The sequence below is a fragment of the Petromyzon marinus genome, unplaced genomic scaffold (assembly GCF_048934315.1).
Source record: "Petromyzon marinus isolate PM22_M1 ecotype Great Lakes invasive population unplaced genomic scaffold, UKy_Petmar_22M1.pri1.0 PM_G_Scaffold_14, whole genome shotgun sequence".
In the NCBI taxonomy this organism is placed as follows: domain Eukaryota; kingdom Metazoa; phylum Chordata; class Hyperoartia; order Petromyzontiformes; family Petromyzontidae; genus Petromyzon; species Petromyzon marinus.
In genome coordinates this window covers 38414-66193 of record NW_027422695.1, presented here as the reverse complement: position 1 = coordinate 66193, position 27780 = coordinate 38414, and the positions used below count along the sequence as shown (strand labels likewise).

Sequence of the window (27780 nt, the reverse complement as noted above, 5' to 3'; positions counted from 1 at the left end):
TCCTCAGCACGTGACTTGGGTGAGGCGGACGCGTGGCTGCGTGTGGGGTTAATGGCGATGTCGAAACTCTACAAACTTGGCCTACTCTTCCCCTTCATCCTGCCTCTCCTCCACCACCACCCCGTCACGTGCAGCAGCCACGGTGAGCAGAGCCCGAGGTGGTCGATAAATCGGGTGCCAGGTTGTGTGATTGTGGGGGGAGTGGTGGTGCAGTGGTTAGCGCACTGTGTGGGGAGTGGTGGTGCAGTGGTTAGCGCACTGTGTGGGGAGTGGTGGTGCAGTGGTTAGCGCACTGTGTGTGTGAGTGAGGAGTGGTGGTGCAGTGGTTAGCGCACTCTTGAGTGTTTTTTCCCCATCTGCCCAGCTCCGCTGTTCCCACTGAATGTTCGTTTGGAGTCTCGAGACCTCCTGGCGACCCTTTGCTGGGACCCCGTTGAAGCGGCTCCCAGTGGGGATGGAGGGGATAGACCCCCACTTGTTGATCCTTTCACCATCAACTCGACCACCACGACCACGACCAACTCAACGTTCCTGAATGTTACATACAGAGTTCAGAGCAAACTGTGAGATGCTCACTCACTCACTCAGCCACTCACTCACCAACCCACTCACCAACCCATTCACTCACCCACTCACTCAGCCACTCACTCACCAACCCACTCACTCACCCACTCACTCACCAACCCACTCACCAACCCACTCACTCACCCACTCACCCACTCACTCACTCACCAACCTACTCACTCACCCACTCACCAACCCACTCACTCACCCACTCACCAACCAATTACCCACTCACTCACCAACCCACTCACCCACCCACACACTCACCAACCCACTCACCAACCCACTCACCAACCCACTCACTCACCCACTCACTCACCAACCCACTCACTCACCCACTCACCAACCAACTTACCCACTCACTCACCACCCCACTCACCCACCCACTCACTCACCAACCCACTCACCAACCCACTCACTCACCAGCCCACTCACTCACCCACTCACTCACCACCCCACTCACCCACCCACTCACTCACCAACCCACTCACCAACCCACTCACTCACCAACCCACTCACTCACCCACTCACTCACCAACCCACTCACTCATCCACTCACCAACCAACTTACCCACTCACTCAACCAACCCACTCACCCACCCACTCACCAACCCACTCACCAACCCACTCACTGACCAACCCACTCACTCACCCACTCACTCACCAACCCACTCACCAACCCCCTCACCCACTCACTTACCAACCCACTCAATCACCCACTCACTCACCCACTCAATCACCCACTCACCCATTCACCCACTCACTCACAAACCCATTCACCCACTCACCAACCCACTCACCCACCAACCCACTCACTCACACACATACCCATTCACCCACTCACTCACCAACCCACTCACCCACCAACCCACTCACACACACACACACGTCTCTCTCACCCACTGGCTCCTCACCACCCTCACCACTCCTCCCTGTGTCTCTGTCTGCGCAGCTTCAGACGAGCCCGCTGGCAGACCGTCTGCGCTGCCACAACGGAGACGCGGTGCGACGTCTCCTCGGCGCTGGACGATCCCGGTGGCCGCTACCTCCTCCGTGTGAGATTCTCCTTCTCATCCTCGCCATCGCGATCCTCACCCTGGGTAGCGGTTGTGGTCGTGCCCTTGAGGGAAAGTGAGTGGCACGAGATTGTACATATGCCTGTGTCTTTGTGTGTGTCTCTCTCTCTGTGTCTCTGTGTGTGTCTCTCTGTGTCTGTGTGTGTGTGTCTCTCTCTGTGTCTCTCTCTCTGTGTCTCTCTTTGTCCGTGCCTGTCTGGTGCTCACTAACAGCACTTGCCCCAACGGTGTTTTTCAGGCTACACGGAGGATCTTTGTCATCTTTGTCTGTGTGTGTCTCTCTGTGTGTTTGTGTCTCTGTGTATGTCTGTGACTTTTTCTGCCTGTGTGTGTGTCTTCGGCTCACAGGGGGAGATCACACAAACTCCACTCACTCGCTGTGTAGGACAGGGGAAGATCACACAAACTCCACTCACACTGTAGAACAGGGGGAGATCACACAAACTCCACTCACTTGCTCTGTAGGACAGGGGAAGATCGCACAAACTCCACTCACACTGTAGAACAGGGGGAGATCACACAAACTCCACTCACTCGCTGTGTAGGACAGGGGGAGATCACACAAACTCCACTCACACACTCTGTAGGACAGGGGGAGATCACACAAACTCCACTCACTCACTCTGTAGGACAGGGGAAGATCACACAAACTCCACTCACACTGTAGAACAGGGGGAGATCACACAAACTCCACTCACTCTGTAGGACAGGGGGAGATCACACAAACTCCACTCACTCTGTAGGACAGGGGGAAATCACACAAACTCCACTCACTCACTCTGTAGGACAGGGGGAGATCACACAAACTCCACTCACTCTGTAGGACAGGGGGAGATCACACAAACTCCACTCACACACTCTGTAGGACAGGGGGAGATCACACAAACTCCACTCACCCTGTAGGACAGGGGAAGATCACACAAACTCCACTCACACTGTAGAACAGGGGGAGATCACACAAACTCCACTCACTTGCTCTGTAGGACAGGGGAAGATCACACAAACACCACTCACACTGTAGAACAGGGGGAGATCACACAAACTCCACTCACTCGCTGTGTAGGACAGGGGGAGATCACACAAACTCCACTCACACACTCTGTAGGACAGGGGGAGATCACACAAACTCCACTCACTTGCTCTGTAGGACAGGGGAAGATCACACAAACTCCACTCACACTGTAGAACAGGGGGAGATCACACAAACTCCACTCACTCTATAGGACAGGGGGAGATCACACAAACTCCACTCACACACTCTGTAGGACAGGGGGAGATCACACAAGCTCCACTCATTCACTCTGTAGGACAGGGGGAGATCACACAAACTCCACTCACACACTCTGTCGGACAGGGGGAGATCACACAAACTCCACTCACTCTGTAGGACAGGGAGAGATCACACAAACTCCACTCACTCACTCTGTAGTACAGGGGGAGTTCACACAAACTCCACTCATTCACTCTGTAGGACAGGGGGAGAGCATACAAACTCCACTCACTCTGTAAAACAGAGGGAGATCACACAAACTCCACACACTCCTATAGAACAGGGGGAGATCACACAAACTCTACTCACTCTGTAGGACAGGGGGAGATCATACAAACTCCACTCACTCACTGTAGAACAGGGGGAGATCACACAAACTCCACTCACTCTGTAGGACAGGGGGAGATCATACAAACTCACTCACTCACTGTAGAACAGGGGGAGATCACACAAACTCCACTCACTCTGTAGGACAGGGGGAGATCACACAAACTCCACTCACTGACTCTGTAGGACAGGGGGAGATCACACAAACTCCACTCACTCTGTAGAACAGGGGGAGATCACACAAACTCCACTCACTCTGTAGGACAGGGCGAGATCACACAAACTCCACTCACTCACTCTGTAGGACAGGGGGAGATCACACAAACTCCACTCACTCGCTGTGTAGGACAGGGGGAGATCACACAAACTCCACTCACTCTGTAGAACAGGGGGAGATCACAAACTCCATTCACTCACTCTGTAGGACAGGGGGAGATCATACAAACTCAACTCACTCACTCACTCTGTAGGACAGGGGGAGATCACACAAACTCCACTCACTCACTCTGTAGGACAGGGGGAGATCACACAAACTCAACTCACTTGCTGTGTAGGACAGGGGGGGATCACACAAACTCCACTCACACTGTAGAACAGGGGGAGATCACACAAACTCCACACACTCACTCTATAGACCAGGGGGAGATCACACAAACTCCACTCACTCACTCTGTAGAACAGGGGGAGATCACACAAACCCCACTCACTCACTCTGTAGGACAGGGGGAGATCACACAAAGTCCACTCACTCTGTAGAACAGGGAGAGATCACACAAACTCCACTCACTCACTCTGTAGGACAGGGGGAGATCACACAAACTCCACTCACTCTGTAGGACAGGGGGAGATCACACGAACTCCACTCACACACTCTGTAGGACAGGGGGAGATCACACAAACTCCACTCACCCTGTAGGACAGGGGGAGATCACACAAGCTCCACTCATTCACTCTGTAGGACAGGGGGAGATCACACAAACTCCACTCACACACTCTGTCGGACAGCGGGAGATCACACAAACTCCACTCACTCTGTAGGACAGGGAGAGATCACACAAACTCCACTCACTCTGTAGTACAGGGGGAGATCACACAAACTCCACTCATTCACTCTGTAGGACAGGGGGAGATCATACAAACTCCACTCACTCTGTAAAACAGGGGGAGATCACACAAACTCCACACACTCCTTCTGTAGAACAGGGGGAGATCACACAAACTCTACTCACTCTTTAGGACAGGGGGAGATCATACAAACTCCACTCACTCACTGTAGAACAGGGGGAGATCACACAAACTCCACTCACTCTGTAGGACAGGGGGAGATCACACAAACTCCACTCACTCACTCTGTAGGACAGGGGGAGATCACACAAACTCCAATCACTCTGTAGGACAGGGGGAGATCACACAAACTCCACTCACTCTGTAGGACAGGGGGAGATCACACAAACTCCACTCACTCACTCTGTAGGACAGGGGGAGATCACACAAACTCCACTCACTCACTCTGTAGGACAGGGGGAGATCACACAAACTCCACTCACTCTGTAAAACAGGGGGAGATCACGCAAACTCCACTCACTCACTCTGTAGGACAGGGGGAGATCACACAAACTCCACTCACTCTGTAGGACAGGGGGAGATCACACAAACTCCACTCACTCTGTAGGACAGGGGGAGATCACACAAACTCCACTCACTCACTCTGTAGGACAGGGGGAGATCACACAAACTCCACTCACTCACTCTGTAGGACAGGGGGAGATCACACAAACTCCACTCACTCTGTAAAACAGGGGGAGATCACACAAACTTCACTCACTCACTCTGTAGAACAGGGGGAGATCACACAAACTCCACTCACTCACTCTGTAGGACAGGGGGAGATCACACAAACTCCACTCACTCTGTAGAACAGGGAGAGATCACACAAACTCCACTCACTCACTCTGTAGAACAGGGGGAAATCACACAAACTCCACTCACTCACTCTGTAGGACAGGGGGAGATCACGCAAACTCCACTCACACTGTAGAACAGGGGGAGATCACACAAACTCCACACACTCACTCTGTAGAACAGGGGGAGATCACACAAACTCCACTCACTGACTCTGTAGGACAGGGGGAGATCACACAAACTCCACTCACTCTGTAGAACAGGGGGAGATCACACAAACTCCACTCACTCTGTAGGACAGGGGGAGATCACACAAACTCCACTCACTCACTCTGTAGGACAGGGGGAGATCACACAAACTCTACTCACTCGCTGTGTAGGACAGGGGGAGATCACACAAACTCCACTCACTCTGTAGAACAGGGGGAGATCACAAACTCTATTCACTCACTCTGTAGGACAGGGGGAGATCATACAAACTCAACTCACTCACTCACTCTGTAGGACAGGGGGAGATCACACAAACTCCACTCACTCACTCTGTAGGACAGGGGGAGATCACACAAACTCAACTCACTTGCTGTGTAGGACAGGGGGGGATCACACAAACTCCACTCACACTGTAGAACAGGGGGAGATCACACAAACTCCACACACTCACTCTATAGACCAGGGGGAGATCACACAAACTCCACTCACTCACTCTGTAGAACAAGGGGAGATCACACAAACCCCACTCACTCACTCTGTAGGGCAGGGGGAGATCACACAAACTCCACTCACTCTGTAGAACAGGGAGAGATCACACAAACTCCACTCACTCACTCTGTAGAACAGGGGGAGATCACACAAACTCCACTCACTGACTCTGTAGGACAGGGGGAGATCACACAAACTCCACTCACTCTGTAGAACAGGGGGAGATCACACAAACTCCACTCACTCTGTAGGACAGGGGGAGATCACACAAACTCCACTCACTCACTCTGTAGGACAGGGGGAGATCACACAAACTCTACTCACTCGCTGTGTAGGACAGGGGGAGATCACACAAACTCCACTCACTCTGTAGAACAGGGGGAGATCACACAAACTCCACTCACTCTATAGGACAGGGGGAGATCACACAAACTCCACTCACACACTCTGTAGGACAGGGGGAGATCACACAAGCTCCACTCATTCACTCTGTAGGACAGGGGGAGATCACACAAACTCAACTCACTTGCTGTGTAGGACAGGGGGGGATCACACAAACTCCACTCACACTGTAGAACAGGGGGAGATCACACAAACTCCACACACTCACTCTATAGACCAGGGGGAGATCACACAAACTCCACTCACTCACTCTGTAGAACAGGGGGAGATCACACAAACCCCACTCACTCACTCTGTAGGACAGGGGGAGATCACACAAAGTCCACTCACTCTGTAGAACAGGGAGAGATCACACAAACTCCACTCACTCACTCTGTAGGACAGGGGGAGATCACACAAACTCCACTCACTCTGTAGGACAGGGGGAGATCACACGAACTCCACTCACACACTCTGTAGGACAGGGGGAGATCACACAAACTCCACTCACCCTGTAGGACAGGGGGAGATCACACAAGCTCCACTCATTCACTCTGTAGGACAGGGGGAGATCACACAAACTCCACTCACACACTCTGTCGGACAGCGGGAGATCACACAAACTCCACTCACTCTGTAGGACAGGGAGAGATCACACAAACTCCACTCACTCTGTAGTACAGGGGGAGATCACACAAACTCCACTCATTCACTCTGTAGGACAGGGGGAGATCATACAAACTCCACTCACTCTGTAAAACAGGGGGAGATCACACAAACTCCACACACTCCTTCTGTAGAACAGGGGGAGATCACACAAACTCTACTCACTCTTTAGGACAGGGGGAGATCATACAAACTCCACTCACTCACTGTAGAACAGGGGGAGATCACACAAACTCCACTCACTCTGTAGGACAGGGGGAGATCACACAAACTCCACTCACTCACTCTGTAGGACAGGGGGAGATCACACAAACTCCAATCACTCTGTAGGACAGGGGGAGATCACACAAACTCCACTCACTCTGTAGGACAGGGGGAGATCACACAAACTCCACTCACTCACTCTGTAGGACAGGGGGAGATCACACAAACTCCACTCACTCACTCTGTAGGACAGGGGGAGATCACACAAACTCCACTCACTCTGTAAAACAGGGGGAGATCACGCAAACTCCACTCACTCACTCTGTAGGACAGGGGGAGATCACACAAACTCCACTCACTCTGTAGGACAGGGGGAGATCACACAAACTCCACTCACTCTGTAGGACAGGGGGAGATCACACAAACTCCACTCACTCACTCTGTAGGACAGGGGGAGATCACACAAACTCCACTCACTCACTCTGTAGGACAGGGGGAGATCACACAAACTCCACTCACTCTGTAAAACAGGGGGAGATCACACAAACTTCACTCACTCACTCTGTAGAACAGGGGGAGATCACACAAACTCCACTCACTCACTCTGTAGGACAGGGGGAGATCACACAAACTCCACTCACTCTGTAGAACAGGGAGAGATCACACAAACTCCACTCACTCACTCTGTAGAACAGGGGGAAATCACACAAACTCCACTCACTCACTCTGTAGGACAGGGGGAGATCACGCAAACTCCACTCACACTGTAGAACAGGGGGAGATCACACAAACTCCACACACTCACTCTGTAGAACAGGGGGAGATCACACAAACTCCACTCACTGACTCTGTAGGACAGGGGGAGATCACACAAACTCCACTCACTCTGTAGAACAGGGGGAGATCACACAAACTCCACTCACTCTGTAGGACAGGGGGAGATCACACAAACTCCACTCACTCACTCTGTAGGACAGGGGGAGATCACACAAACTCTACTCACTCGCTGTGTAGGACAGGGGGAGATCACACAAACTCCACTCACTCTGTAGAACAGGGGGAGATCACAAACTCTATTCACTCACTCTGTAGGACAGGGGGAGATCATACAAACTCAACTCACTCACTCACTCTGTAGGACAGGGGGAGATCACACAAACTCCACTCACTCACTCTGTAGGACAGGGGGAGATCACACAAACTCAACTCACTTGCTGTGTAGGACAGGGGGGGATCACACAAACTCCACTCACACTGTAGAACAGGGGGAGATCACACAAACTCCACACACTCACTCTATAGACCAGGGGGAGATCACACAAACTCCACTCACTCACTCTGTAGAACAAGGGGAGATCACACAAACCCCACTCACTCACTCTGTAGGGCAGGGGGAGATCACACAAACTCCACTCACTCTGTAGAACAGGGAGAGATCACACAAACTCCACTCACTCACTCTGTAGAACAGGGGGAGATCACACAAACTCCACTCACTGACTCTGTAGGACAGGGGGAGATCACACAAACTCCACTCACTCTGTAGAACAGGGGGAGATCACACAAACTCCACTCACTCTGTAGGACAGGGGGAGATCACACAAACTCCACTCACTCACTCTGTAGGACAGGGGGAGATCACACAAACTCTACTCACTCGCTGTGTAGGACAGGGGGAGATCACACAAACTCCACTCACTCTGTAGAACAGGGGGAGATCACACAAACTCCACTCACTCTATAGGACAGGGGGAGATCACACAAACTCCACTCACACACTCTGTAGGACAGGGGGAGATCACACAAGCTCCACTCATTCACTCTGTAGGACAGGGGGAGATCACACAAACTCAACTCACTTGCTGTGTAGGACAGGGGGGGATCACACAAACTCCACTCACACTGTAGAACAGGGGGAGATCACACAAACTCCACACACTCACTCTATAGACCAGGGGGAGATCACACAAACTCCACTCACTCACTCTGTAGAACAGGGGGAGATCACACAAACCCCACTCACTCACTCTGTAGGACAGGGGGAGATCACACAAAGTCCACTCACTCTGTAGAACAGGGAGAGATCACACAAACTCCACTCACTCACTCTGTAGGACAGGGGGAGATCACACAAACTCCACTCACTCTGTAGGACAGGGGGAGATCACACGAACTCCACTCACACACTCTGTAGGACAGGGGGAGATCACACAAACTCCACTCACCCTGTAGGACAGGGGGAGATCACACAAGCTCCACTCATTCACTCTGTAGGACAGGGGGAGATCACACAAACTCCACTCACACACTCTGTCGGACAGCGGGAGATCACACAAACTCCACTCACTCTGTAGGACAGGGAGAGATCACACAAACTCCACTCACTCTGTAGTACAGGGGGAGATCACACAAACTCCACTCATTCACTCTGTAGGACAGGGGGAGATCATACAAACTCCACTCACTCTGTAAAACAGGGGGAGATCACACAAACTCCACACACTCCTTCTGTAGAACAGGGGGAGATCACACAAACTCTACTCACTCTTTAGGACAGGGGGAGATCATACAAACTCCACTCACTCACTGTAGAACAGGGGGAGATCACACAAACTCCACTCACTCTGTAGGACAGGGGGAGATCACACAAACTCCACTCACTCACTCTGTAGGACAGGGGGAGATCACACAAACTCCAATCACTCTGTAGGACAGGGGGAGATCACACAAACTCCACTCACTCTGTAGGACAGGGGGAGATCACACAAACTCCACTCACTCACTCTGTAGGACAGGGGGAGATCACACAAACTCCACTCACTCACTCTGTAGGACAGGGGGAGATCACACAAACTCCACTCACTCTGTAAAACAGGGGGAGATCACGCAAACTCCACTCACTCACTCTGTAGGACAGGGGGAGATCACACAAACTCCACTCACTCTGTAGGACAGGGGGAGATCACACAAACTCCACTCACTCTGTAGGACAGGGGGAGATCACACAAACTCCACTCACTCACTCTGTAGGACAGGGGGAGATCACACAAACTCCACTCACTCACTCTGTAGGACAGGGGGAGATCACACAAACTCCACTCACTCTGTAAAACAGGGGGAGATCACACAAACTTCACTCACTCACTCTGTAGAACAGGGGGAGATCACACAAACTCCACTCACTCACTCTGTAGGACAGGGGGAGATCACACAAACTCCACTCACTCTGTAGAACAGGGAGAGATCACACAAACTCCACTCACTCACTCTGTAGAACAGGGGGAAATCACACAAACTCCACTCACTCACTCTGTAGGACAGGGGGAGATCACGCAAACTCCACTCACACTGTAGAACAGGGGGAGATCACACAAACTCCACACACTCACTCTGTAGAACAGGGGGAGATCACACAAACTCCACTCACTGACTCTGTAGGACAGGGGGAGATCACACAAACTCCACTCACTCTGTAGAACAGGGGGAGATCACACAAACTCCACTCACTCTGTAGGACAGGGGGAGATCACACAAACTCCACTCACTCACTCTGTAGGACAGGGGGAGATCACACAAACTCTACTCACTCGCTGTGTAGGACAGGGGGAGATCACACAAACTCCACTCACTCTGTAGAACAGGGGGAGATCACAAACTCTATTCACTCACTCTGTAGGACAGGGGGAGATCATACAAACTCAACTCACTCACTCACTCTGTAGGACAGGGGGAGATCACACAAACTCCACTCACTCACTCTGTAGGACAGGGGGAGATCACACAAACTCAACTCACTTGCTGTGTAGGACAGGGGGGGATCACACAAACTCCACTCACACTGTAGAACAGGGGGAGATCACACAAACTCCACACACTCACTCTATAGACCAGGGGGAGATCACACAAACTCCACTCACTCACTCTGTAGAACAAGGGGAGATCACACAAACCCCACTCACTCACTCTGTAGGGCAGGGGGAGATCACACAAACTCCACTCACTCTGTAGAACAGGGAGAGATCACACAAACTCCACTCACTCACTCTGTAGAACAGGGGGAGATCACACAAACTCCACTCACTGACTCTGTAGGACAGGGGGAGATCACACAAACTCCACTCACTCTGTAGAACAGGGGGAGATCACACAAACTCCACTCACTCTGTAGGACAGGGGGAGATCACACAAACTCCACTCACTCACTCTGTAGGACAGGGGGAGATCACACAAACTCTACTCACTCGCTGTGTAGGACAGGGGGAGATCACACAAACTCCACTCACTCTGTAGAACAGGGGGAGATCACACAAACTCCACTCACTCTATAGGACAGGGGGAGATCACACAAACTCCACTCACACACTCTGTAGGACAGGGGGAGATCACACAAGCTCCACTCATTCACTCTGTAGGACAGGGGGAGATCACACAAACTCCACTCACACACTCTGTCGGACAGGGGGAGATCACACAAACTCCACTCACTCTGTAGGACAGGGAGAGATCACACAAACTCCACTCACTCACTCTGTAGTACAGGGGGAGTTCACACAAACTCCACTCATTCACTCTGTAGGACAGGGGGAGAGCATACAAACTCCACTCACTCTGTAAAACAGAGGGAGATCACACAAACTCCACACACTCCTATAGAACAGGGGGAGATCACACAAACTCTACTCACTCTGTAGGACAGGGGGAGATCATACAAACTCCACTCACTCACTGTAGAACAGGGGGAGATCACACAAACTCCACTCACTCTGTAGGACAGGGGGAGATCATACAAACTCACTCACTCACTGTAGAACAGGGGGAGATCACACAAACTCCACTCACTCTGTAGGACAGGGGGAGATCACACAAACTCCACTCACTGACTCTGTAGGACAGGGGGAGATCACACAAACTCCACTCACTCTGTAGAACAGGGGGAGATCACACAAACTCCACTCACTCTGTAGGACAGGGCGAGATCACACAAACTCCACTCACTCACTCTGTAGGACAGGGGGAGATCACACAAACTCCACTCACTCGCTGTGTAGGACAGGGGGAGATCACACAAACTCCACTCACTCTGTAGAACAGGGGGAGATCACAAACTCCATTCACTCACTCTGTAGGACAGGGGGAGATCATACAAACTCAACTCACTCACTCACTCTGTAGGACAGGGGGAGATCACACAAACTCCACTCACTCACTCTGTAGGACAGGGGGAGATCACACAAACTCAACTCACTTGCTGTGTAGGACAGGGGGGGATCACACAAACTCCACTCACACTGTAGAACAGGGGGAGATCACACAAACTCCACACACTCACTCTATAGACCAGGGGGAGATCACACAAACTCCACTCACTCACTCTGTAGAACAGGGGGAGATCACACAAACCCCACTCACTCACTCTGTAGGACAGGGGGAGATCACACAAAGTCCACTCACTCTGTAGAACAGGGAGAGATCACACAAACTCCACTCACTCACTCTGTAGGACAGGGGGAGATCACACAAACTCCACTCACTCTGTAGGACAGGGGGAGATCACACGAACTCCACTCACACACTCTGTAGGACAGGGGGAGATCACACAAACTCCACTCACCCTGTAGGACAGGGGGAGATCACACAAGCTCCACTCATTCACTCTGTAGGACAGGGGGAGATCACACAAACTCCACTCACACACTCTGTCGGACAGCGGGAGATCACACAAACTCCACTCACTCTGTAGGACAGGGAGAGATCACACAAACTCCACTCACTCTGTAGTACAGGGGGAGATCACACAAACTCCACTCATTCACTCTGTAGGACAGGGGGAGATCATACAAACTCCACTCACTCTGTAAAACAGGGGGAGATCACACAAACTCCACACACTCCTTCTGTAGAACAGGGGGAGATCACACAAACTCTACTCACTCTTTAGGACAGGGGGAGATCATACAAACTCCACTCACTCACTGTAGAACAGGGGGAGATCACACAAACTCCACTCACTCTGTAGGACAGGGGGAGATCACACAAACTCCACTCACTCACTCTGTAGGACAGGGGGAGATCACACAAACTCCAATCACTCTGTAGGACAGGGGGAGATCACACAAACTCCACTCACTCTGTAGGACAGGGGGAGATCACACAAACTCCACTCACTCACTCTGTAGGACAGGGGGAGATCACACAAACTCCACTCACTCACTCTGTAGGACAGGGGGAGATCACACAAACTCCACTCACTCTGTAAAACAGGGGGAGATCACGCAAACTCCACTCACTCACTCTGTAGGACAGGGGGAGATCACACAAACTCCACTCACTCTGTAGGACAGGGGGAGATCACACAAACTCCACTCACTCTGTAGGACAGGGGGAGATCACACAAACTCCACTCACTCACTCTGTAGGACAGGGGGAGATCACACAAACTCCACTCACTCACTCTGTAGGACAGGGGGAGATCACACAAACTCCACTCACTCTGTAAAACAGGGGGAGATCACACAAACTTCACTCACTCACTCTGTAGAACAGGGGGAGATCACACAAACTCCACTCACTCACTCTGTAGGACAGGGGGAGATCACACAAACTCCACTCACTCTGTAGAACAGGGAGAGATCACACAAACTCCACTCACTCACTCTGTAGAACAGGGGGAAATCACACAAACTCCACTCACTCACTCTGTAGGACAGGGGGAGATCACGCAAACTCCACTCACACTGTAGAACAGGGGGAGATCACACAAACTCCACACACTCACTCTGTAGAACAGGGGGAGATCACACAAACTCCACTCACTGACTCTGTAGGACAGGGGGAGATCACACAAACTCCACTCACTCTGTAGAACAGGGGGAGATCACACAAACTCCACTCACTCTGTAGGACAGGGGGAGATCACACAAACTCCACTCACTCACTCTGTAGGACAGGGGGAGATCACACAAACTCTACTCACTCGCTGTGTAGGACAGGGGGAGATCACACAAACTCCACTCACTCTGTAGAACAGGGGGAGATCACAAACTCTATTCACTCACTCTGTAGGACAGGGGGAGATCATACAAACTCAACTCACTCACTCACTCTGTAGGACAGGGGGAGATCACACAAACTCCACTCACTCACTCTGTAGGACAGGGGGAGATCACACAAACTCAACTCACTTGCTGTGTAGGACAGGGGGGGATCACACAAACTCCACTCACACTGTAGAACAGGGGGAGATCACACAAACTCCACACACTCACTCTATAGACCAGGGGGAGATCACACAAACTCCACTCACTCACTCTGTAGAACAAGGGGAGATCACACAAACCCCACTCACTCACTCTGTAGGGCAGGGGGAGATCACACAAACTCCACTCACTCTGTAGAACAGGGAGAGATCACACAAACTCCACTCACTCACTCTGTAGAACAGGGGGAGATCACACAAACTCCACTCACTGACTCTGTAGGACAGGGGGAGATCACACAAACTCCACTCACTCTGTAGAACAGGGGGAGATCACACAAACTCCACTCACTCTGTAGGACAGGGGGAGATCACACAAACTCCACTCACTCACTCTGTAGGACAGGGGGAGATCACACAAACTCTACTCACTCGCTGTGTAGGACAGGGGGAGATCACACAAACTCCACTCACTCTGTAGAACAGGGGGAGATCACAAACTCTATTCACTCACTCTGTAGGACAGGGGGAGATCATACAAACTCAACTCACTCACTCACTCTGTAGGACAGGGGGAGATCACACAAACTCCACTCACTCACTCTGTAGGACAGGGGGAGATCACACAAACTCAACTCACTTGCTGTGTAGGACAGGGGGGGATCACACAAACTCCACTCACACTGTAGAACAGGGGGAGATCACACAAACTCCACACACTCACTCTATAGACCAGGGGGAGATCACACAAACTCCACTCACTCACTCTGTAGAACAGGGGGAGATCACACAAACCCCACTCACTCACTCTGTAGGACAGGGGGAGATCACACAAACTCCACTCACTCTGTAGAACAGGGAGAGATCACACAAACTCCACTCACTCACTCTGTAGAACAGGGGGAGATCACACAAACTCCACTCAATCACTCTGTAGGACAGGGGGAGATCATACAAACTCCACTCTGTAAAACAGGGGGAGATCATACAAACTCCACTCACTCACTCTGTAGGACAGGGGGAGATCATACAAACTCCACTTACACACTCTGTAGAACAGGGGCAGATCATACAAACTCCACTCACTCACTGTAGAACAGGGGGAGATCACACAAACTCCACTCACTCACTCTGTAGGACAGGGGGAGATCACACAAACTCCACTCACTCTGTAGAACAGGGGGAGATCACACAAACTCCACTCACTCTGTAGAACAGGGGGAGATCACACAAACTCCACTCACTCAATCTGTAGAACAGGGGGAGATCATACAAACTCCACTCACTCTGTAGTACAGGGGGAGATCACACAAACTCCACTCACTCTGTAGAACAGGGGGAGATCACACAAACTCCACTCACACACTCTGTAGGACAGGGGGAGATCATACAAACTCCACTCACACACTCTGTAGGACAGGGGGAGATCAAACAAACTCCACTCACACTCACTCTGTGGAACAGGGGGAGATCACACAAACTCCACTCACTCTGTAGGACAGGGGGAGATCACACAAACTCCACTCACTCTGTAGGACAGGGGGAGATCACACAAACTCCACTCACTCACTCTGTAGGACAGGGGGAGATCACACAAACTCCACTCACTCTGTAGGACAGGGGGAGATCACACAAACTCCACTCACACACTCTGTAGGAAAGGGGGAGATCACACAAACTCCACTCACCCTGTAGGACAGGGGGAGATCACACAAGCTCCACTCACTCACTCTGTAGGACAGGGGGAGATCACACAAACTCCACTCACTCTGTAGAACAGGGGGAGATCACAAACTCTATTCACTCACTCTGTAGGACAGGGGGAGATCATACAAACTCAACTCACTCACTCACTCTGTAGGACAGGGGGAGATCACACAAACTCCACTCACTCACTCTGTAGGACAGGGGGAGATCACACAAACTCAACTCACTTGTTGTGTAGGACAGGGGGGATCACACAAACTCCACTCACACTGTAGAACAGGGGGAGATCACACAAACTCCACACACTCACTCTATAGACCAGGGGGAGATCACACAAACTCCACTCACTCACTCTGTAGAACAAGGGGAGATCACACAAACCCCACTCACTCACTCTGTAGGGCAGGGGGAGATCACACAAACTCCACTCACTCTGTAGAACAGGGAGAGATCACACAAACTCCACTCACTCACTCTGTAGAACAGGGGGAGATCACACAAACTCCACTCACTGACTCTGTAGGACAGGGGGAGATCACACAAACTCCACTCACTCTGTAGAACAGGGGGAGATCACACAAACTCCACTCACTCTGTAGGACAGGGGGAGATCACACAAACTCCACTCACTCACTCTGTAGGACAGGGGGAGATCACACAAACTCTACTCACTCGCTGTGTAGGACAGGGGGAGATCACACAAACTCCACTCACTCTGTAAAACAGGGGGAGATCACAAACTCTATTCACTCACTCTGTAGGACAGGGGGAGATCATACAAACTCAACTCACTCACTCACTCTGTAGGACAGGGGGAGATCACACAAACTCCACTCACTCACTCTGTAGGACAGGGGGAGATCACACAAACTCCACTCACACTGTAGAACAGGGGGAGATCACACAAACTCCACACACTCACTCTATAGACCAGGGGGAGATCACACAAACCCCACTCACTCACTCTGTAGGACAGGGGGAGATCACACAAACTCCACTCACTCTGTAGAACAGGGAGAGATCACACAAACTCCACTCACTCACTCTGTAGAACAGGGGGAGATCACACAAACTCCACTCACTCACTCTGTAGGACAGGGGGAGATCATACAAACTCCACTCTGTAAAACAGGGGGAGATCATACAAACTCCACTCACTCACTCTGTAGGACAGGGGGAGATCATACAAACTCCACTTACACACTCTGTAGAACAGGGGCAGATCATACAAACTCCACTCACTCACTGTAGAACAGGGGGAGATCACACAAACTCCACTCACTCACTCTGTAGGACAGGGGGAGATCACACAAACTCCACTCACTCTGTAGAACAGGGGGAGATCACACAAACTCCACTCACTCTGTAGAACAGGGGGAGATCACACAAACTCCACTCACTCAATCTGTAGAACAGGGGGAGATCATACAAACTCCACTCACTCTGTAGTACAGGGGGAGATCACACAAACTCCACTCACTCTGTAGAACAGGGGGAGATCACACAAACTCCACTCACACACTCTGTAGGACAGGGGGAGATCATACAAACTCCACTCACACACTCTGTAGGACAGGGGGAGATCACACAAACTCCACTCACACTCACTCTGTGGAACAGGGGGAGATCACACAAACTCCACTCACTCTGTAGGACAGGGGGAGATCACACAAACTCCACTCACTCTGTAGGACAGGGGGAGATCACACAAACTCCACTCACTCACTCTGTAGGACAGGGGGAGATCACACAAACTCCACTCACTCTGTAGGACCGGGGGAGATCACACAAACTCCACTCACACACTCTGTCGGACAGGGGGAGATCACACAAACTCCACTCACTCTGTAGGACAGGGAGAGATCACACAAACTCCACTCACTCACTCTGTAGTACAGGGGGAGATCACACAAACTCCACTCATTCACTCTGTAGGACAGGGGGAGATCATGCAAACTCCACTCACTCTGTAAAACAGGGGGAGATCACACAAACTCCACACACTCCTTCTGTAGAACAGGGGGAGATCACACACACTCTACTCACTCTGTAGGACAGGGGGAGATCATACAAACTCCACTCACTCACTGTAGAACAGGGGGAGATCACACAAACTCCACTCACTCTGTAGGACAGGGGGAGATCACACAAACTCCACTCACTCTGTAGGACAGGGGGAGATCACACAAACTCCACTCACTCTGTAGGACTGGGGGAGATCACACAAACTCCACTCACTCTGTAGGACAGGGGGAGATCACACAAACTCCACTCACACACTCTGTCGGACAGGGGGAGATCACACAAACTCCACTCACTCTGTAGGACAGGGAGAGATCACACAAACTCCACTCACTCACTCTGTAGTACAGGGGGAGATCACACAAACTCCACTCATTCACTCTGTAGGACAGGGGGAGATCATACAAACTCCACTCACTCTGTAAAACAGGGGGAGATCACACAAACTCCACACACTCCTTCTGTAGAACAGGGGGAGATCACACAAACTCTACTCACTCTGTAGGACAGGGGGAGATCATACAAACTCCACTCACTCACTGTAGAACAGGGGGAGATCACACAAACTCCACTCACTCTGTAGGACAGGGGGAGATCACACAAACTCCACTCACTCTGTAGGACTGGGGGAGATCACACAAACTCCACTCACTCTGTAGGACAGGGGGAGATCACACAAACTCCACTCACTCACTCTGTAGGACAGGGGGAGATCACACAAACTCCACTCACTCTGTAAAACAGGGGGAGATCACACAAACTCCACTCACTCACTCTGTAGGACAGGGGGAGATCACACAAACTCCACTCACTCTGTAGGACAGGGGGAGATCACACAAACTCCACTCACTCTGTAGGACAGGGGGAGATCACACAAACTCCACTCACTCACTCTGTTGGACAGGGGGAGATCACACAAACTCCACTCACTCACTCTGTAGGACAGGGGGAGATCACACAAACTCCACTCACTCTGTAAAACAGGGGGAGATCACACAAACTTCACTCAGTCACTCTGTAGAACAGGGGGAGATCACACAATCTCCACTCACTCACTCTGTAGGACAGGGGGAGATCACACAAACTCCACTCACTCTGTAGAACAGGGAGAGATCACACAAACTCCACTCACTCACTCTGTAGAACAGGGGGAAATCACACAAACTCCACTCACTCACTCTGTAGGACAGGGGGAGATCACACAAACTCCACTCACACTGTAGAACAGGGGGAGATCACACAAACTCCACACACTCACTCTGTAGAACAGGGGGAGATCACACAAACTCCACTCACTCTGTAGGACAGGGGGAGATCACAAACTCCACTCACTCTGTAGGACAGGGAGAGATCACACAAACTCCACTCACTCACTCTGTAGGACAGGGGGAGATCACACAAACTCCACTCACTCACTCTGTAGGACAGGGGGAGATCACACAAACTCCACTCACTCTGTAAAACAGGGGGAGACCACACAAACTCCACACACTCACTCTGTAGGACAGGGGGAGATCACACAAACTCCACTCACTCACTGTAGGACAGGGGGAGATCACACAAACTCCACTCACACACTCTGTAGGACAGGGGGAGATCACACAAACTCCACTCACTCTGTAGGACAGGGGGAGATCACACAAACTCCACACACTCTGTAGGACAGGGGGAGATCACACAAACTCCACTCACTCTGTAGAACAGGGGGAGATCACACAAACTCCACTCACACACTCTGTAGGACAGGGGGAGATCACACAAACTCCACTCACTCTGTAGGACAGGGGGAGATCACACAAACTCCACACACTCTGTAGAACAGGGGGAGATCACACAAACTCCACACACTCTGTGTAGGACAGGGGGAGATCACACAAACTCCACTCACACTCACTCTGTAGGACAGGGAGAGATCACACAAACTCCACACACTCTGTAGAACACGGGGAGATCACACAAACTCCACTCACTCTGTAGGACAGGGGGAGATCACACAAACTCCACTCACTCTGTAGAACACGGGGAGATCACACAAACTCCACTCACTCTGTAGAACAGGGGGAGATCACACAAACTCCACTCACTCACTCTGTAGGACAGGGGGAGATCACACAAACTCCACACACTCTGTAGGACAGGGGGAGATCACACAAACATCCCTCGCCATGACCCCCCCTCTCCCGTGTCTCAGCTGTGCTCAGCGCTCCGTCGTTCACCCTGAGGCTCGACAAACTGACGCTGGGGAAGGAGGAGGAGGGCGATGGTCATGGTGAGGAGGAGAAGGATGAGGAGTGCGGTGTTGTGGGTGACGATGAAGACAACGACGATGATGACTACAACGACAACGACGATGACGATGTCCGTGACGGCGGTGATGACGACCGCCGTGACTATAACGTTGAGGTCGATGGCGACGACTTCGACGACGATGACGATGGCCGTGACTGCGGTGACGATGGCCGCCGTGACGACGACGTCGAGGTCGATGGCGACAACCTCGACGACGATGGTCCTGGGGAGGCTGGGGAGTTGGAGGCGGTGGTTGACGGAGAGCCGGAGGTGTGGAAGCTGTCGTTGTTGGTCTCCGTCGGGTGTGGGTTGAGGACGCTGGTGTCGCACGATGTGGAGTTCCACCATCAGGTTGACATCTCGACAAGAGGCGGCGTTCGACGCACGGTGAGAGGTTGCCGGAGTTGTGACGGGGGTCGGGAGGTTGTGGCGGGAGATGTGTGTGGTTGAGTGGGTGGGTGGCGATGTTGCTACTGATGATGCTACCAATGACACTACTACTGATGATGCTACTACTACTGATGATGATGCTGTTGCTGCTACTACTACTGCTGCTACTACTGATGATGATGATGCTTACTGCCAGGAGCGCTTCATCGGATGCCGGTACCAACACCAAATGATGCTTCTGCCGGGACGCGAGGATGAGTACTGCGTCCGCGTGAGAATGGTAGCCGACTTCCCACGGTGGAAGGCAGGGGAGTGGTCTCCATTGTCGTGTGTCTCCGTCCCTCCACCACACAGCACCGTGGGTGAGTGGGTGGCTGGGTGAATGAGTGAGAGGTATTTTTGTGCGTGTGAAGTGGGTCTCTGTGTGAGTAGCCTTGTGGGTCTCTATGAGTGGTCTATGGGTCTCTGTGTGAGTAGTCTATGGGTCTCTGTGTGAGTAGTCTATGGGTCTCTGTGAGTAGTCTATGGGTGTCTGTGTGAGTAGTTTATGGGTCTCTATGAGTAGTCTATGGGTCTCTATGAGTAGTCTATGGGTCTCTATGAGTAGTCTATGGGTGTCTGTGTGAGTAGTTTATGGGTCTCTATGAGTAGTCTATGGGTCTCTATGAGTAGTCTATGGGTCTCTATGAGTAGTCTTTGGGTCTCTGCGTGAGAAGTCTATGGGTCTCTGTGCGAGTAGTCTATGGGTCTCTGTGTGAGTAGTCTATGGGTCTCTGTGAGTAGTCTATGGGTGTCTGTGTGAGTAGTTTATGGGTCTCTATGAGTAGTCTATGGGTCTCTATGAGTAGTCTATGGGTCTCTATGAGTAGTCTATGGGTCTCTATGAGTAGTCTATGGGTGTCTGTGTGAGTAGTTTATGGGTCTCTATGAGTAGTCTATGGGTCTCTATGAGTAGTCTATGGGTCTCTATGAGTAGTCTATGGGTCTCTATGAGTAGTCTATGGGTGTCTGTATGAGTAGTTTATGGGTCTCTATGAGTAGTCTATGGGTCTCTATGAGTAGTCTATGGGTCTCTATGAGTAGTCTATGGGTCTCTGTGTGGTCTTCCCACCCAGCCCCTCGTGTGGGTGTCGACACGGACGGCCAGGTCACGGCGGTGGTCGGCCAGAAGGTGGCGCTGCTGCGCTGCGTCCTGTGGGGTGCGGCCGTGGTGGTGGTGCAGGCCAACTGGCTGAAGGCCTCTCGTGACTACGTCTGGGCGGGGGCCAATTTGGCCACGCTCAGCCCGCTGCACGGCACGGCGTACTCCAACTCGTCCCTCGCGGGCCGACTTCGGTTCCACGTTGGGGGGCCTCCCGGCGACGTCTCGCTGGAGCTGCTGGACGTGCGGGCTGGCGACGGGGGCCTCTTCCTCTGCCACGTGGCCACCTTCCCCCACGGCAACTACGAGGGGAGGGTCAGCCTCTCTGTCATCGGTGAGGATTGGCACTGCCCCACGCAGAGACCCATAGACTCATCACGCAGAGACCCATAGACTCATCACGCAGAGACCCATAGACTCATCACGCAGAGACCCATAGACTACTCACGCAGACACCCATAGACTACTCACAGAGAGACCCATAGACTACTCACACAGAGACCCATAGACTCACACAGAGACTCATAGACTACTCACACAGAGACCCATAGACTACTCACACAGAGACCCATAGACTACTCACACAGAGACCCATAGACTCATCACACAGACACCCATAGACTACTCACACAGAGACCCATAGACTCATCACACAGAGACCCATAGACTACTCACACAGACACCCATAGACTACTCACACAGAGACCCATAGACTCATCACACAGACACCCATAGACTACTCACACAGAGACCCATAGACTCATTACACAGAGACCCATAGACTCATCACGCAGACACCCATAGACTACTCACACAGAGACCCATAGACTCACACAGAGACCCAAAGCTCATCTTCTGCAGATGTAGATGCCACTGGTTCTTCACGTTCAGCAGATGTAAATGCTTGTTCTTCACATTCTGCAGATGTAGATGCCACTGGTTCTTCACGTTCAGCAGATGTAGATGCCACTGGTTCTTCACGCTCTGCAGATGTAGATACCACTGGTTCTTCACGTTCAGCAGATGTAGATGCCACTGGTTCTTCACGTTCTACAGATGTAGATGCCACTAATTCTTCACGTTCTGCAAATGTAGATGTCACTGGTTCTTCATGTTCTACAGATGTAGATGCCACTAATTCTTCACGTTCTACAGATGTAGATGCCACTGGTTCTTCACGTTCTCCAGATGTAGATGCCACTGGTTCTTCACGTTCTGCAGATGTAGATGCCACTGGTTCTTCACGTTCTACAGATGTAGATGCCACTAATTCTTCATGTTCAGCAGATGTAGATGCCACTGGTTCTTCACGTTCTACAGATGTAGATGCCGCTGGTTCTTCACGCTCTGCAGATTTAGATGCCACTTGTTCTTCACGTTCTGCAGATGTAGATGCCACTAGTTCTTCACGTTCTGGAGATGTAGAATGCACTTGTTCTTCACGTTCTACAAATGTAGATGCCACTGGTTCTTCACGTTCTACAAATGTAGATGCCACTGGTTCTTCACGTTCTACATATATGGATGCCACTGGTTCTTCAACTTCTGGAGATGTAGATGCCACTGGTTCTTCACGTTCTACAGATGTAGATGCCACTGGTTCTTCACCTTCTGGAGATGTAGATGCCACTGGTTCTTTACGTTCTGCAGATGTACATTTCACTGTTTTTTCGTATTCTGTTGATGTTAATGTCACTGGTTCTTCTCGTTTTGCAGATGTAGATGCCACTGGTTCTTCAACTTCTGGAGATGTAGATGCCACTGGTTCTTCACGTTCTACAAATGTAGATGCCACTGGTTCTTCACGTTCTACAGATGTAGATGGCACTGGTTCTTCACGTTCTACAGATGTAGATGCCACTGGTTCTTCACGTTCTACAGATGTAGATGCCACTGGTTCTTCACCTTCTGGAGATGTAGATGCCACTGATTCTTTACGTTCTGCAGATGTACATGTCACTGGTTTTTCGTATTCTGTTGATGTTAATGTCACTGGTTCTTCTCGTTTTGCAGATGTAGATGCCACTGGTTCTTCACGTTCTACAAATGTAGATGGCACTGGCTCTTCACGTTCTACAGATGTAGATGCCACTGGTTCTTCACGTTCTACAAATGTAGATGCCACTGGTTCTTCACGTTCTACACACATAGATGCCACTGGTTCTTCACATTCTACCGATGTAGACGCCACTGGTTCTTCACGTTCAGCAGATGTAGATGCCACTGGTTCTTCACGTTCTGCAGATGTAGATGCCACTGGTTCTTCACGTTCTACAGATGTAGATGCCACTGGTTCTTCACGTTCTACCGATGTAGACGCCACTGGTTCTTCACGTTCTACAGATGTAGACGCCACTGGCTCTTCACGTTCTACAAATGTAGATGCCACTGGTTCTTCACGTTCTACAGATGTAGATGCCACTGGTTCTTCACGTTCTACAGATGTAGACGCCACTGGTTCTTCACGCTCTACAGATGTAGATGCAACTGGTTCTTCACCTTCTGGAGATGTAGATGCCACTGGTTCTTCACGTTCTACAGATGTAGATGCCACTGGTTCTTCACGTTCTACAGATGTAGATCCCACTGGATCTTCACGTTCTACCGATGTAGACGCCACCACCGCCGTCTGTTGCACGCCGGTTGAACTCACGACTTTCGGTCCGAACAGGCAACTGGACACACGAACAGGTTTGTTCGCATCTCTGAGTTTTGCACGTGTGTGTGTGTCCGTGTACGTGTGTGTGTGTCCGTGTACGTGTGTGTGTACGTGTGTGTGTGTACGTGTGTGTGTGTCCGTGTGTGTGTGTACGTGTGTGTGTGTCCGTGTACGTGTGTGTGTGTGTTGGTGCGTGTGTGTCCGTGTGTGTGTGCGTGTGTGTGTGTGTTGGTGCATGTGTGTCCGTGTACGTGTGTGTGTGCGTGTGTGTGTGTGTTGGTGCATGTGTGTACGTGTGCATGCATGTGTGTGTGTTGGTGCGTGTGTGTACGTGTGTGTGTGCATGCAGGTGTGTTGGTGCGTGTCTGTCTGTGTGCGTGTGCATACATGTCTGTCCGTGTGCGTGTGCATGCATGTCTGTCCGTGTGTGTGTGTGCATGTATGTGTCTTGGTGCGTGTCTGTACGTGTGTGTGTGCATGCAGGTGTGTTGGTGCGTGTCTGTCCGTGTGCATGCATATCTGTGCGTGTGTGTGCGTGTGTGTGTGCGTGTGTGCATGCATGCACGTGTGCATGTGCGTGTGTGCGTGTGCGTGCTTGCTCGTGTGTGTGTGTGTCCGTGTGTGTGCGTTTGTGCGTGTGTGTCCCTGTTCTGCCCACCCATCCCCTCGTTTGTCACAATCACGGCCTTCACAGCTGCTGACACTCGCTAACGGCACCCGCCCTGACAGTCCGCCAGGGCCTTCACGGCGTCCGTCCCTCCGTCTCGCTCCCTCGACCCGCAACGCCTGGGTGCGAGCGCTGCGAGCCTCAAAGCGCACCTAGCCTGGCGCGTGTGGTCACCGCGACGGTTGTCGTCGTCGTGCTACGGCGGCACGCTGACGCCACGCGGGGGATTGTTGTTGTGCCACGCAGGGAAGGCGGCGGCGGCGGGCCGGGCCAGCTGGGCCGCTCCGGCCACAATCCTCGGCGTGTGCCTCGCCCTGGTGGCCACGCTGCTGCTGCTGATGCCGCTGCTCTACCGCCGCCGACGCCGCCGCCACTGCCGGCAGCGTCGGCGTCGTCACGAGCCCTGGGGCCCCACGGAGGATCCCCCCACGCTCCCCAAGGCACCGCGGAGAAACGCGGAGGGCCACCGTGGCTGCTTGCTAGCGCTGGAGAGTGGCAACAAGGCGGATGAGGGGCTGCACGGGTTCCCGCCGCAGCCTCTGCACCAAGACGGCGGAGCTGGAAGCTACGGCTATGCGGTGAGGAGGGGTGGGTGGTGAGTTGAGCGGTGAGCGGCGAGTGAGTGTCCGCCCACATCACCGATGCTCCTGCTTAGGCTGAGTGAGCGATCTGCTTCTGGCCACCCCATTGGGTGGGGGGGTGGGGGTGGGGTCGGTCACCGTCTCTCTAATTTATTCCGACCCCCGCAGGTTTTCACAGACGAAGATGACGACGAGGCGAGGGAGGAAGATTTTTGAGAAGCGGGGTGGGGTGGGGGGGGTGGAGGAACGAGAGTGCTCCACCTGGGAGTGCTCTGCCTTGGAGTGCTTCACCTTGGAGTGCTCCGCCTTGGAGTGCTTCACCTTGGAGTGCTCCACCTTGGAGTGCTCCGCCTTGGAGTGCTCCACCTTGGAGTGCTCCACCTTGGAGTGCTCCGCCTTGCCGTGCTCCACCTTGGAGTGCTCCGCCTTGCCGTGGTTGCCGGCGGCAACGCCGGGGCTTGTCGCTTTGCGAGCGGGTGAACCCCCCCCCCCGAAAGAAGCAAGAATATTTGTTGTTGTTGTTTGATCCCAACTGAGCGATGTTTTTCAGCGTTGGGGGATATTTGCCTCGTGCCGGTTACAATCGGTGCCCCGAGTTTGGCTTTTCACTTTTTTTTTTGGGTGGGGTGGGGGTGGGGGTGGGAATTTTGTTTTACGAAAGAGCTCTCCGTTACCGGACGCAGTTTTTTGTTATTTTATTTTGGCCTTCGCGACGGTCTCTCACCTCCCAGCGCTTTCCCCCGGCGTTGTGCCGCTGGACGGGAGGCGACTGGGTGTCGTGCCAGGGAGCCAGGGGGGTGGGGTGGGGTGGGGGGAGAATTTAAATTCGCCCTCACCGGGGGTCGACGAGCGGCGACATCGGCACGGTTTGTCACGACGTCCGGCACCGAGAGGGAGTTCCGCGTGTTTATATTATTGTTTTGTCGGGGCGACAGGCGGCGTCACGATGGCGCGTGCAACGCCGTGAGCCTTCGTGCGCCACGTCAGCGTCTCGTTTTTTTATTTCTCCCCGAGCCCGGCCAGTTTCATCGGCCGCTCCCGCGATGCCGCAGCACTTTCGTAGTTTGACGCTGTTGGTTTTCGGCGAGCCGATATCGTCCGGGTTAGATCGCTGTCGCCCGATGAAGCTGGTTGTTGTGATTGCTGGCGAAATGTCACGGTATCCAGAGTGCAAATGTTGTTGCTTGGCTCGTTAACCCACCAGTGTGATGTGCTAGTGTACTACACTACACTATTGACTACACTATACACTACTCTATACACTACACTACACTATACATTACACTATACACTACACTATACGCTACACTATACACTACTATACACTACTCTATACACTACACTATACATTACACTATACGCTACACTATACACTACACTATACACTACACTATACACTACATTATACACTACTATACACTACACTATACACTACACTATATACTATACTATACACTACACTATACGCTACACTATACACTACACTATACACTACTATACACTACACTATACACTACACTATACACTACACTATACTATACACTACACTATACACTACACTATACACTACACTATATACTACACTATACACTACACTATACACTACACTGTATACTACACTATATACTACACTATACATTACACTATATACTACACTGTACACTACACTATACACTACACTATATACTACACTATACACTACACTATACGCTACACTATACATTACACTATACACTACACTATACACTACACTATATACTACACTATACACTACACTATAAACTACACTATACACTACCCTATATATACTACACTATACACTACACTATACACTACACTATACACTACACTATACACTATACTATACACTACACTATACACTACACTATACATTACACTATACGCTACACTATACACTACACTATACACTACACTATACACTACTATATACTACACTATACACTACACTATATACTACACTATACACTACACTATACACTACACTATACACTACCCTATATATACTACACTATACACTAC

At 51.6% G+C, this 27780-nt stretch overlaps 1 protein-coding gene across 1 annotated transcript; it reads left to right on the top strand.

The window, feature by feature from the left end:
• LOC142910176 (uncharacterized) lies at positions 1–26524 on the top strand. The gene is made up of 9 exons (XM_076059851.1): positions 1–142; positions 365–563; positions 1517–1695; positions 20205–20689; positions 20889–21054; positions 21808–22167; positions 23847–24524; positions 25406–25737; positions 25909–26524. Exons 1-9 carry the CDS (start codon positions 52–54, stop codon positions 25954–25956), a joined length of 2538 nt encoding a protein of 845 aa, XP_075915966.1. The 5' UTR covers positions 1–51; the 3' UTR covers positions 25957–26524.
• The last annotated feature ends 1256 nt before the right edge of the window (positions 26525–27780 follow it).

Coding starts and splice junctions, on each gene's coding strand:
- LOC142910176 (XM_076059851.1), top strand. CDS start 52: ATGGCGATGTCGAAACTCTACAAACTTGGCCTACTCTTCCCCTTCATC. Junction 20,690..20,888: donor GAGGCGGCGTTCGACGCACG/GTGAGAGGTTGC, acceptor GCTTACTGCCAG/GAGCGCTTCATCGGATGCCG. Junction 22,168..23,846: donor GGTCAGCCTCTCTGTCATCG/GTGAGGATTGGC, acceptor CTCGTTTTGCAG/ATGTAGATGCCACTGGTTCT.